General features: G+C 57.5%; 4 protein-coding genes across 4 annotated transcripts in view; 2 read left to right on the forward strand and 2 right to left on the reverse strand.

Annotated features, from left to right (window-relative positions):
- The window catches only part of PTSG_11322 (uncharacterized protein), a 7,701-nt gene extending 5,855 nt beyond the window's left edge, over positions 1-1,846 (reverse strand). The window contains exons 1-3 of the mRNA XM_004987624.1: positions 1,427-1,846; positions 940-1,181; positions 242-674 (exon numbers count right to left, since the gene is read on the reverse strand). Coding sequence (XP_004987681.1) covers positions 242-674; positions 940-1,181; positions 1,427-1,678 — 927 coding nt within the window. The 5' untranslated portion in view covers positions 1,679-1,846. The remainder of the gene's footprint in view (positions 1-241; positions 675-939; positions 1,182-1,426) is intronic.
- Positions 1,847-2,006: 160 nt separating this feature from the next.
- On the forward strand, positions 2,007-6,840 carry PTSG_11323 (uncharacterized protein; the record flags this gene model as incomplete). Its single annotated transcript, XM_004987625.1, has 2 exons — positions 2,007-3,927; positions 4,120-6,840. 2 exons carry the CDS (start codon positions 2,007-2,009, stop codon positions 6,777-6,779), a joined length of 4,581 nt encoding a protein of 1,526 aa, XP_004987682.1. The 3' UTR covers positions 6,780-6,840.
- Positions 6,841-6,968: 128 nt separating this feature from the next.
- PTSG_11324 (uncharacterized protein) lies at positions 6,969-7,911 on the forward strand (the record flags this gene model as incomplete). The annotated part of the gene is made up of 2 exons (XM_004987626.1): positions 6,969-7,243; positions 7,594-7,911. Exons 1-2 carry the CDS (start codon positions 7,025-7,027, stop codon positions 7,909-7,911), a joined length of 537 nt encoding a protein of 178 aa, XP_004987683.1. The 5' UTR covers positions 6,969-7,024.
- A 366-nt stretch (positions 7,912-8,277) lies between these two features.
- The window catches only part of PTSG_11325 (uncharacterized protein), a 3,348-nt gene continuing 1,506 nt past the window's right edge, over positions 8,278-10,119 (reverse strand). Inside the window, exons 3-7 of the mRNA XM_004987627.1 lie at positions 9,583-9,759; positions 9,108-9,273; positions 8,828-8,887; positions 8,616-8,689; positions 8,278-8,347 (exon numbers count right to left, since the gene is read on the reverse strand). Of these exons, the coding sequence (XP_004987684.1) occupies positions 8,306-8,347; positions 8,616-8,689; positions 8,828-8,887; positions 9,108-9,273; positions 9,583-9,759 (519 nt within the window). The 3' untranslated portion in view covers positions 8,278-8,305. The remainder of the gene's footprint in view (positions 8,348-8,615; positions 8,690-8,827; positions 8,888-9,107; positions 9,274-9,582; positions 9,760-10,119) is intronic.

The following is a 10,119-nucleotide window of genomic DNA, read 5'->3' on the forward strand; positions in this document are numbered from 1 at the left end:
TGTGTGTGTGTGTGTGTTGTTGTTGTTGTTGTTGTTGTTGTTGTTGTTGTTGTTGTTGTTGTTGTTGTTGTTGTTGTTGTTGTTGTTGTTGTTGTTGTTGCTGCTGCTGCTGCTGCTGTAGGGCTGTACGTGATATGTTGTGGTGGAAGCTGGTTGCTGAGAGGTGAGAGGAGGAGTGCTCAAAGTCGGATAGCGCGCGACTGGTGTGCATGTCAAACAGCTGCCCCGTCAGCGTTGACACCTCGGCATCCTTCTCCCTCAACAGTGACACGTGATCGTTCTCGCGTGTCTTCGCCTCCTGCAGCTGCGACCGCGCACGCTGCAGCTCCTCGAGTGCCCGCTCAAGATCGTTGGACTTGTCCGTGAGCAGTGAGCTGAGGTTTGCGATTGTGTCCTCCATCTCAGATGACTTGGTCTGCGTCTTTGCCAGTGCAGTCTCCAGCGACACCTTTTCGTGCCGCGCAAACCGCTTCGTTGCGCTCTGCCGCTGCTCCGATGTGATGCGCTCTCCATCAATGATATCCAGTGCCGGCAGTTCGTAGGTGGCATAGTCCAGGTAGTGGCCGTGGCAGAAGGGGTTGCCGTGCAACGTGAGCACGGACAGGCTGGCCAACGCTGCAAGATGCTTCAGATCAGACAGGTTTGCCAGCTCGTTTCGTGCAAGGCGCAGCTCCCTAGATGTTATGTGTGGGCATGTGTGCATATGGTTGTGTGTGTGTGTGTGTGAGTTGGATGAGAAACGCGGTTGCACCAAGTTTTATGTGTATGCGCGCATTTAAATGTGTGCCTGAGGTCACAAATGGCAGTAACTGAACCCCTGCCCTTCCACACACACACACACACACACACACACACACACACACACACACACACACACACACACACACACACACACACTCACTCACTCACTCACTCACTCACACATGCCGAACAACTGACCTGAGAAGGCGAAGCGCTTTGATGCCTTCTGGCAGGGTTGTGAGGTGGTTCAACTCAATGTCCAGCACACGCAAGGATGTGAGGCAGAGGATGCTTGTGATGGAGTGGAGGCGGTTGCGCGAGAGATCCAACACCTCCAAGTGTACGAGCGGTGCCACTTCCTCCCGGCTGATGTTCTCAATCACGTTTGAGGACAGATCAAGCTCCTTCAGGCTCTTCGCCTCCTTCAGCTTTTCCACATACTGTCACGTGGTGTGTATGTATGTGTGAGTGTGTATGTGTGTATGTATGTAGGAAGCAAAGTTGAGAATGAAACCTCGTGTAACACGAATGTGTTTGAGCAAGCAAATGTCACACATGCACACACATGCACACACATGCACACACATGCACGCACGCACACACATATGCACACACATGCACGCACGCACACACATATGCACACACATGCACACAAACATGCAAGTGCACACATGCAAGTATGCACCTTGATCTTTCCGCGGGGAAACGTGCGACCGCTCAAGTTGAGCTGGGTGGCCTCTGCCAGGCTTGTGTCCTTGAGTCGCTGGGCCAGTAGCCGCGGCGTGATGTACACGAGCGGTGCCGCCGCCGCAGACCTCTGCCCAGCCGACCCTGGCGCTGACCCAGTCGTTGTCGCAGGTGGTGTTGCTGTATTGGACGGCACACCACTGCCCCTGCCACCGCCATCGCGATGTGCTGGCGTGAACGACGACGACATCACCACACACAGGCACACAAGACTTACTACTGCTGCTGCTGCTGCTGCTGTCTGTTGCGAGGGCGCTCGCTCGCTTGTGTTTGGGGGTGGTTGTGCAGCCGCCTCAGTTTTGAATTTCGCTGCTGAAAACGGTCAGCGGCCTTGGCCAAATCAACCAAAGATACAGCAAATCGTCATTAATGCCATCACAAGCGAAGCAACAACAACAAGAAGAGGAAAGCACCAAGTCAAAGAAAACAACCGCGCACCTCAAGCGTAACCCACAGGCATCGAGCACGCGTTGACGGTGTCCACTCGATCTGCAAGTCGTGTCGACGCCGTCATCAAGATGAGCCAGCAGAGTTGGAAGCAACAGCAGCAGCATGCTCAGCAACTGCAGGATGCTGTGAACGCATATTGGGTTGCACCAGAGGCGGACAGATCCACAGCCGTGCAGGGGGTGTGCCGCGTGTTTGAGACAGTCCTGGCCGACACGGGCTTTCCAGGCTTGAAACACCTCGTCGACACAGAGCTCAAATGGTCCCACCACTTTGCGACGCTGGTGTTGGATTGTGTGCAGTACCTGGGCGACGCCCTCATGCAAGAAGAGAAGATCGCTGGGAGGCGCCTTTCGACCAAGAAGAAGGGAAAGAAGGAGCCCCAGCGTGTCGATCACAACAACGGCAGCGAAGATGCCACCTCCACCACTACCACTACCACTAAAACTACCACTACCACTACCACAGCAGCGAACCACCAACCCGCCAGAACTGCCACCGTCACTGCTGCTGTGCCTACGCCTGCCGACGACACCTCAACCAAGGTTGTTGCCCGCCCTGCTGAGCCACAACAGCTTAGCGACACTGGCTCGACAACCCCCAAGCCTGCCCATGGCGACAACCACAACGACAACGACAGCATCAACGCAACGGCTGCTGCCACCACCACCACCACCACCACCAGCAGCAGCAGCGTCACGAACGCCGACACCAACGCCGACACCACCAGCGCCAAAGCAACAGCTGATACCATGGTCGACAAGGACGATGCCAACGCCGCCAGCAGCGCCAGTAGTGCCAACACCCAGGACAAGAAGGAAAAGAGGAAAAAGAAGAAAAAGAAGAAAAAGAACAAGAAGAGCAAGGAGGCTGACAAGGTGCTACAGAGCAAGATCCAGGTGTGCCACGCCCTGCTCAGCTCACTCAGCGGCGCACACATCACGCCGCAAGCCAAGGAGAGCGCCGTGGTGCTGTGTGTCGCCGGCCTCCGCACGAAGATGCTTGACCCAACGCTGATTGTGCGCATCGTGTCGACCTTTGGCGTGGCCCTCCCGCGTGACGTCGTGGCGGCGTTTGTGGCAGACAAGATTGGCGCGCGCCTGTCGCCAGAGGACGGCACGGTGCTGAAGCTCTTTGACCCAACATCGACCCGCCCCAAGCACGTGAGCGTTGCCGTGCGCCTCATGCTAGAGCTGGACATGGTGGACGCCATCGATCCATATGCGGTCATGTACCGGCTGGTGCAGCTTGATGTGTGGCCGCACCTCCAGACGTACGCTCGCGCCGTGGCCAGCAACAACCAGGCAGGGAAGGTGGAGCGCATTGTGAACATGCTGTACGCACGTGACCGGGAGCGCATGGCGTTCAAGCTCATCGACGCCGCCAACCTGCACGAGCGCTTCCCCAACGCACGCGAGCGCTACTGCCGCAACAAGATTGAGCACTTTGTCAGCAAGAACCTGTTTGACCTTGCAGCGGTGGCGGCGACAGGCAACATTGACCTCCGCACGTACATGATCGACATGCTGGTGCAGCGCGGGCACATTGGAAAGGCGCACGACTACTGCCGCATGTGGGGCCTGGAGAGCGACTGCAACATTGATGACGATAAGCTCAAGGCCTTTCACATTCGCCGCGCTCGGGAGTTCCTAACCCTGCCACAGCATCTGTACGACAGCCTGCTGTTTGTGCAGGATGCAGCGGGGCTGGCTGCTGCACGTGAGGTGCTGTTGCGGCCGTGGCCAGACGCGCGCGTGGCGCTGGTTGGACTCGACTGCGAGTGGCGGCCCGTGCTGCCGTCGTGGGCACAGCCGGATGGCCTGCGCAGGCGTAGTCGCAGGCACGACAGCGACAGGAGCAACAAGCATGGTGATGGTGCCAGTGGTGGTGGTGCTGCTGATGATGATGTTGATGATGACGATGGTGATGTTGATGTTGCTGATGATGTTGATGATGTTGCTGATGGTGAGGGGACGACTGTTGAGGATGGTGGTGAGGGCAGTGGCAAGCATGATAACAACGCAAATGATGACAAGGACAACAACAACAACAACAACAACAACAACAACAACAACAACGATGACGATAACAACAACAACAACAACAACAACAACAACAACAACAACAACAACAATAACCACGCGACCACCAGCGGCAAGGGCAGCTCGCCTTCCAGTGACAAAGCGCGACACCACAAGGAAGGGGAGGGGAAACAGAAGCAGCGCGTGTCGATTCTGCAGATTGCACGACACGATGCGCTAGTCATCCTGGACATGCTGGCATTGGAGCCGGCGCACTTCCACGCGTTTGTGACTGACCTGTTTGCAGACCCAGCCATCATCAAGGTTGGGTTTGCGTTTGACGGCGACATGAAGATGTTGCGCAAGACATTTCCCGACGCGGAATGCTTCTCCACCCTCCGATCGCTGCTGGACTTGCAGTCCTTTCGTCATGCGCTGACGTCAGCGGGTCCCAAGTCGGGCGGCCTGAAGGAGCTCGTGCGCCACTTCATGCACAAACCGCTGGACAAGACGGAGCAGATGTCCAACTGGAACCGGCGTCCGCTCACGCCATCACAGCTGCACTACGCCGCCCTGGACGCGCACGTGTGCGTTTCGCTTGCAGAGCGGATGCTGCAGGCATTGGCGACCCGGACTGGCGGTCATGACGGCAGTGCTGGTGTGGTGGCAGGAGAGGTGGTGGAGGGTGATGACGAGGGTAAGGAGGAACAGCAGTATGAGGGTAAGGAAGAGACGGGTGAAAGGGGTGTCGGTGTGGAGGGTGGGAAGCCCGGGAGCGCTGCGATGGAGAAAGAAGAGGACACAAGCGCAACCTCCCAAGATGAAGGCAGAGAGCCCGACACTATCACGGAGCAACAACACCAGCAGCAGCAGGAGCAGCATCAGCAGCAGCAGCAGCAGCAGCAGCAGCCAACACACTCGCTGCATGCCCTGGCGAAACAGCATGTTGTTGATGTGCACGCGGTGAGTGAAGAGCAGGAGAAGGCGCAAAAGGCAGCGGCAACGGCCCACCAGAAGACAAAGAAGAAGCAGAAGAAACAGTTCAAAGCGAAACGGGGCGCGGTGCCAGAGCATGCGCGTGGTGGTGCTGGCGGTGAAGAGGTGGCAGCAGGTGGTGTTGGCGGGTACGCTGGCCCCAAGACGAACGGGGTGCTGCTGCGGTTGCTGCAGAAGTACCAGGAGTCGTGCTGCCTGCCTGCGCTGGAGGTGACGGCGCGTCTGCCGCGCTCGGCTCCAAAGGCTGCCCTGCACGACGTGAAGCGCAAGGGCCGGGAGGGCCGGGAGGAGGACTGGGTGCCTGCATGCAAATGGCAGCCGCCGCCACACGCTGACGACGACCTTGACCAGCCGCTGACGTCGCGGGAGCTGGCGGCGGTGCTGGTGGGCGTTGGGCTGGACCCGAGCGAGTGTCTTCGCCCTGCAGCCGAAGTTGACGCTGCAATGACAGCAGCGAGCAGGGGCGTTGGTGGCACCGGTGGTGGTGTTGGTGATGTTGAGAGTGGCGGTGATGATGGCGGTGGTGGCGAAGAGGAGGCCGTCACGCACGAGCAAGCAGTGACAACGGAACAACAACAACAACAACAACAACAACAACAACAACAACAACAACAACAACAACAACAACAACAACAACAACAACAGCAGCAGCAGCAGCAGCAGCAGCAGCAGCAGCAGCAGCAGCAGCAGCAGCAGCAGCAGCAGCAGCAAGAAGGCCCAAAGTGGCACCATGTGAAGAGCCTGGCGTTCAATGTGCAGGGCGTGCCGGTCATGTTTCTGCTGGAAGCGGAGGTGTCGGTGAACAAGTCCACGGTGGCACAGGATGTGGGCGTGACACGCCACGCCGTGCTGCTGGCCACCCCTGACGATTGCGTGCGGGTGTTTGGATACTTACCGGGAACCATGCCACCCTTTGGGCATCGCCAGGTCTTCCCCGTTGTCATTGACACGCCCCTCGCCAAGAAGCACCCGGACGACATGTGCGTGTTTGGGGGCGGCAACCTGCACACGCGGCTTGTGCTGCCACTGCGCACGCTGCTCGACATTGCGCAACCGACGGTGTTCCCGCTGTCGGAGTCGCCAAAGCAGCTGTCGCTGTACGAGCCCGGCATGCCATTGCGGTTCATCGCCGACAAGACGCTCTCCCGCCTGGTGCGATGGCTGCGGTGCGCGGGCGTGGACATTGTCATGTGCCGGGAGCACGGGTGCGGCAACCTGATTCAGGCGGCGCACGAGACTGGCCGCATTGTGCTGACGTGCAGTCCAAAGTACGCGCAGCGGCTGCACCACGTGCGGCACTACCTGTGCTCGGAGCGCAGCGTCCAGGCGCAGATGCAGGAGGTCGTGTCGCACTTCCAGCTGGTGGTGGACGGCAGCACGTTTCTGAGCCGCTGCACCAAGTGCAACAGCCGGTTTGAGCACGTGGCCCCCGAGCAAGTGCGCGATGTTGTCCCCGCAGGAGTGCTGAAGAAGGTGCACGACTACTGGCGGTGTCTTGGGTGCAGGCAGGTGGTGTGGCAGGGGCAGCAGTATGCCAAGGTGAAGCAGATGTTCCGCGAGTTTTTCGGCCCACTCGCCCACGCCCTCGACAGCGACAAGGAGGGGGACGCGGATGGTCATGGTGGCGATGGTGGTGGAGAGAAAGGGGGTGTTGAGGGGGGGAGTGCTGATGGTGTTGGTGACGGCGATGGTGCTGATGGTCGTGAGGGTCGTGATGATGGTGATGGTGAGGGTGAGGGTGGTGGTAATGGCGGTGCTCATGGTGATGGTGTTGGGGAGGACGAGACAACAGGGGAAGAGATGATGGCGTCGCTGTCATTGCGCTGACACGTGTGGATGTGTAGCTTGCGCTCAAGGCACGTGACTGTGTGTGTGTGTGTGTGTGTGTGTGTGTGTGTGTGTGTGTGTGTGTGTGTGTGTGTGTGTGTGTGTGTGTGTGTGTGTGTGTGTGTGTGTGTGTGTGTGTGTGTGTGTGTGTGTGTGCAGCTTGCTTTCAATTTAAACAATAAGCAAGCCACTTGTGCTGACAAATCGAAAGCACCCCACATCGCTTGACGCTGACACGATCCAAGATGGCTGAGAAGCAGGGCTTTGACTTTGCCATCATCCCGTCCAACACGACGTCGTACGTGTTGCGGGTGCAGCCAGGGCAGGAGATTGTGGGCGCGCTGACGTGGTTTGCCAAGAGAGCCCGCATGCGCGCAGGGTTTGTTCAGACATGCGTTGGCAGCGTGTCGGAGGCCGTGATTCGCATGGCAAGCGCCACCGCAGACACTGATCAAGCCAATCATGTAAGCACTGTGCCTGTGTGTGTGTGTGTGTGTGTGTGTGTGTGTGTGTGCCTGTGTGTGTGTGTGCGCCTGTGTGTGATGTCTGTCTGTGTGTGCCTGTGTGCCTGTGTGTGTGTGTGTGATGTCTGTGTGTGTGTGTGTGTGTGTGTCTGTCTGTCTGTCTGTCTTTCTGTCTTTCTGTCTTTCTGTCTGCCTGTCTGTCTGTCTGTCTGTCTGTTTATCTGTGATTGAGTGGACTCACGTGTATGCGATGGATCATCACCACAACGTTCGCTGCCATTGCTGCTTCTCATGACCGCACCACTGCCACGCACCTCTCTCCCCGTATACACACGCACACATGACGCTAGATCAAGCGTGTTGAGGGGTGTCATGAGATTGTGTCGCTTGTTGGAACACTGGCAGTGGACGAGGACCTGTCATACAAACAGCACTTGCACGTGTGCTTGTCGGACAAGGATGGCAACACGATCGGAGGGCACGTCATCTCCCTCAAGGTGTTCACAACAGCCGAGATTGTGCTTGGGGAGTGCAAGCAGCTCGTCTTCTCGCGACCGCATGACCCTCAAACAGGATACGGCGAGCTGCATGTCGGCGCACGCGATCCTGATGGCCTCGACTCTACAGCGCACGCCCCACCCTCTCCCAAGAAGCCCAAGGAAGCCTGACCTGTGCCATGTGTGATGTCTGTGTGCGTGTGTGTGTGTGTGTGTGTGTGTGTGTGTGTGTGTGTGTGTGTGTGTGTGTGTGTGTGTGTGAGTGTGTGTGTGTGTGTGTGTGTGTGTGTGTGTGTGTGTGTGTGTGTGTGTGTGTGTGTGTGTGTGTGTGTGTCGGTCTGTCCGTCTGTCTGACTTATGCCTGTCTGTCTGTCCGTCTGTCTGACTTATGCCTGTCTGTCTGTCCGTCTGTCTGACTTATGCCTGTCTGTCTGTTCTGCTCGCCACTGCCTGTGTGAGCGCGTGTGCTCCACTTCTCCATCACTTCCAACCCCTCCCCCCCTCCCGCGCTTCCTGTGCCTCGGCTTCTTGTGCTATCGTTGACCGTACTCCAGCCACTGCTCGTTTACTTTGTCTCCTTGAACATGCGTTCATACACCTTCTTATCCTGCATGAAGCCAGTTGCACAACACATGTACACGAACAACCGAGGTGCAAGCATCCATGCATGCATGCACGCAGGCCGTGTGAGTGCCGTTGCCGTTGATGCAGAGAGCACAATGTCAGCGAGCATGCACGCACGCGCATCAGCAAGCACACACGCACGCACGAATGCACGTTTGCAGACACGCACACACATATACGCAAGCACCCACGCACACATACGCACACACATGCGTGCAAGCATCAAGCCTCATCACCATCAGCGCACCCACCTGCTTGTCCTGGTCCGCCTTTGCCTGCTTCACCCGCTCAATCGCGCTCACAAACGACGCGCGCAGCCCTTCGCCTGTACAGAGATCGAGAAAGTGTGTGAATGCGTGAATGTGAGGGAGGGAGGGAGGTATACCCACGCACAGCCACAGCCACAGCCACAGCCACAGCCACAGCCACAGCCACAGGGGAGCAGCGTGCATGATGTGCTCACTTGATTCGTCGGAGTTGTGCAGTGCGGCCTCGTAGTCCTGCAACGCATCGTCAAAGTCGCCTGTGCAACGGGGAGTGGGCGGATGCCGTCAGCGCCAGCCACAATCACACACACGTAGTCACATGGACACATGCTTACATGGTCACATGGTCACGTGTTCGCACGCTCATGTTCACTCATCCACACCACATATTCACCAGACACCATCCACGCCTATCACAGAATCGTATTCACACCACCACCACATATTCACACCACCACCACCACCGCCACAGCTGACCGAGGGCCTGGTGCGCCTTTGCGCGGCGGAAGTATGCCTTGACGAGCGTGGCGTCCTGCTGCAGCAGCTCTGTGCATATCCCAACAACATCCCGGAACTTGCGCTGGCGCAGCTGGCACGCGGCAATGTTCAGGCAGATGGGGATCTTGAGGGCCCGCGACTGCGCCTGATGGCGGTGAATGTGGGGGATAGTGAGAGTGGTGGTGGTGGTGATGATGAGAGTGATGGCGGTGCTGGTGAGGATGGCTCCACGTGATTGACTGCAATGAACAAACACGTGTTGCTTCAACCACAACAGCGTTGCGTATCTTCGTACAAAAACGAGCACACGCACACACACACACACACATCATAGGTGCACAAACACAAACACACACACAAACACACACACAAACACAAACACAAACACAAACACACAAACACACAAACACACAAACACAAACACAAACACAAGCAAACGACGCGTGTGCAGCACCTTGATCTCTGGAGCAAACCGAAAGTCCTCGGCGAGGAGGGTGAGGCAGTCTGAGTAGCAGGTGAGGGCAGCCTCCATGTTGCCCTGCTTGAAGAAATCGTTGCCAATCGTCTTGATTTCGCCTGCCCGCTCAACGCGCTTCAAGGGATCAAGCGACGCTGCAGACGTGGACAGATCCTGTCGTGGGCGTCGTCGTAGTCGTGTTGGTGGTGGACGTGATGGGCGTGGTGTTGGTGGTGACGACCGTGGTGTGAGGGTGGAGGGAAGTGACATGGACGTACGACACGTGACGCACTCGACAGTGGACTGAAACGCAAACCATCCAGACAAACCACAGCAACCCTTTTCCCTTCCAAGCGCTATTTCCCTACAAACACATACTCACACACACACACACGCACGCACTCACGCACTCACGCACACACACACACACACACACGCACACACACGCACGCACGCACACACACACACACACACACACACACACACACACACACACACACACACACACACACACACACACACACACACACACAC

Source organism: Salpingoeca rosetta, assembly GCF_000188695.1.
Source record: "Salpingoeca rosetta unplaced genomic scaffold supercont1.43, whole genome shotgun sequence".
Lineage (NCBI taxonomy): Eukaryota > Choanoflagellata > Craspedida > Salpingoecidae > Salpingoeca > Salpingoeca rosetta.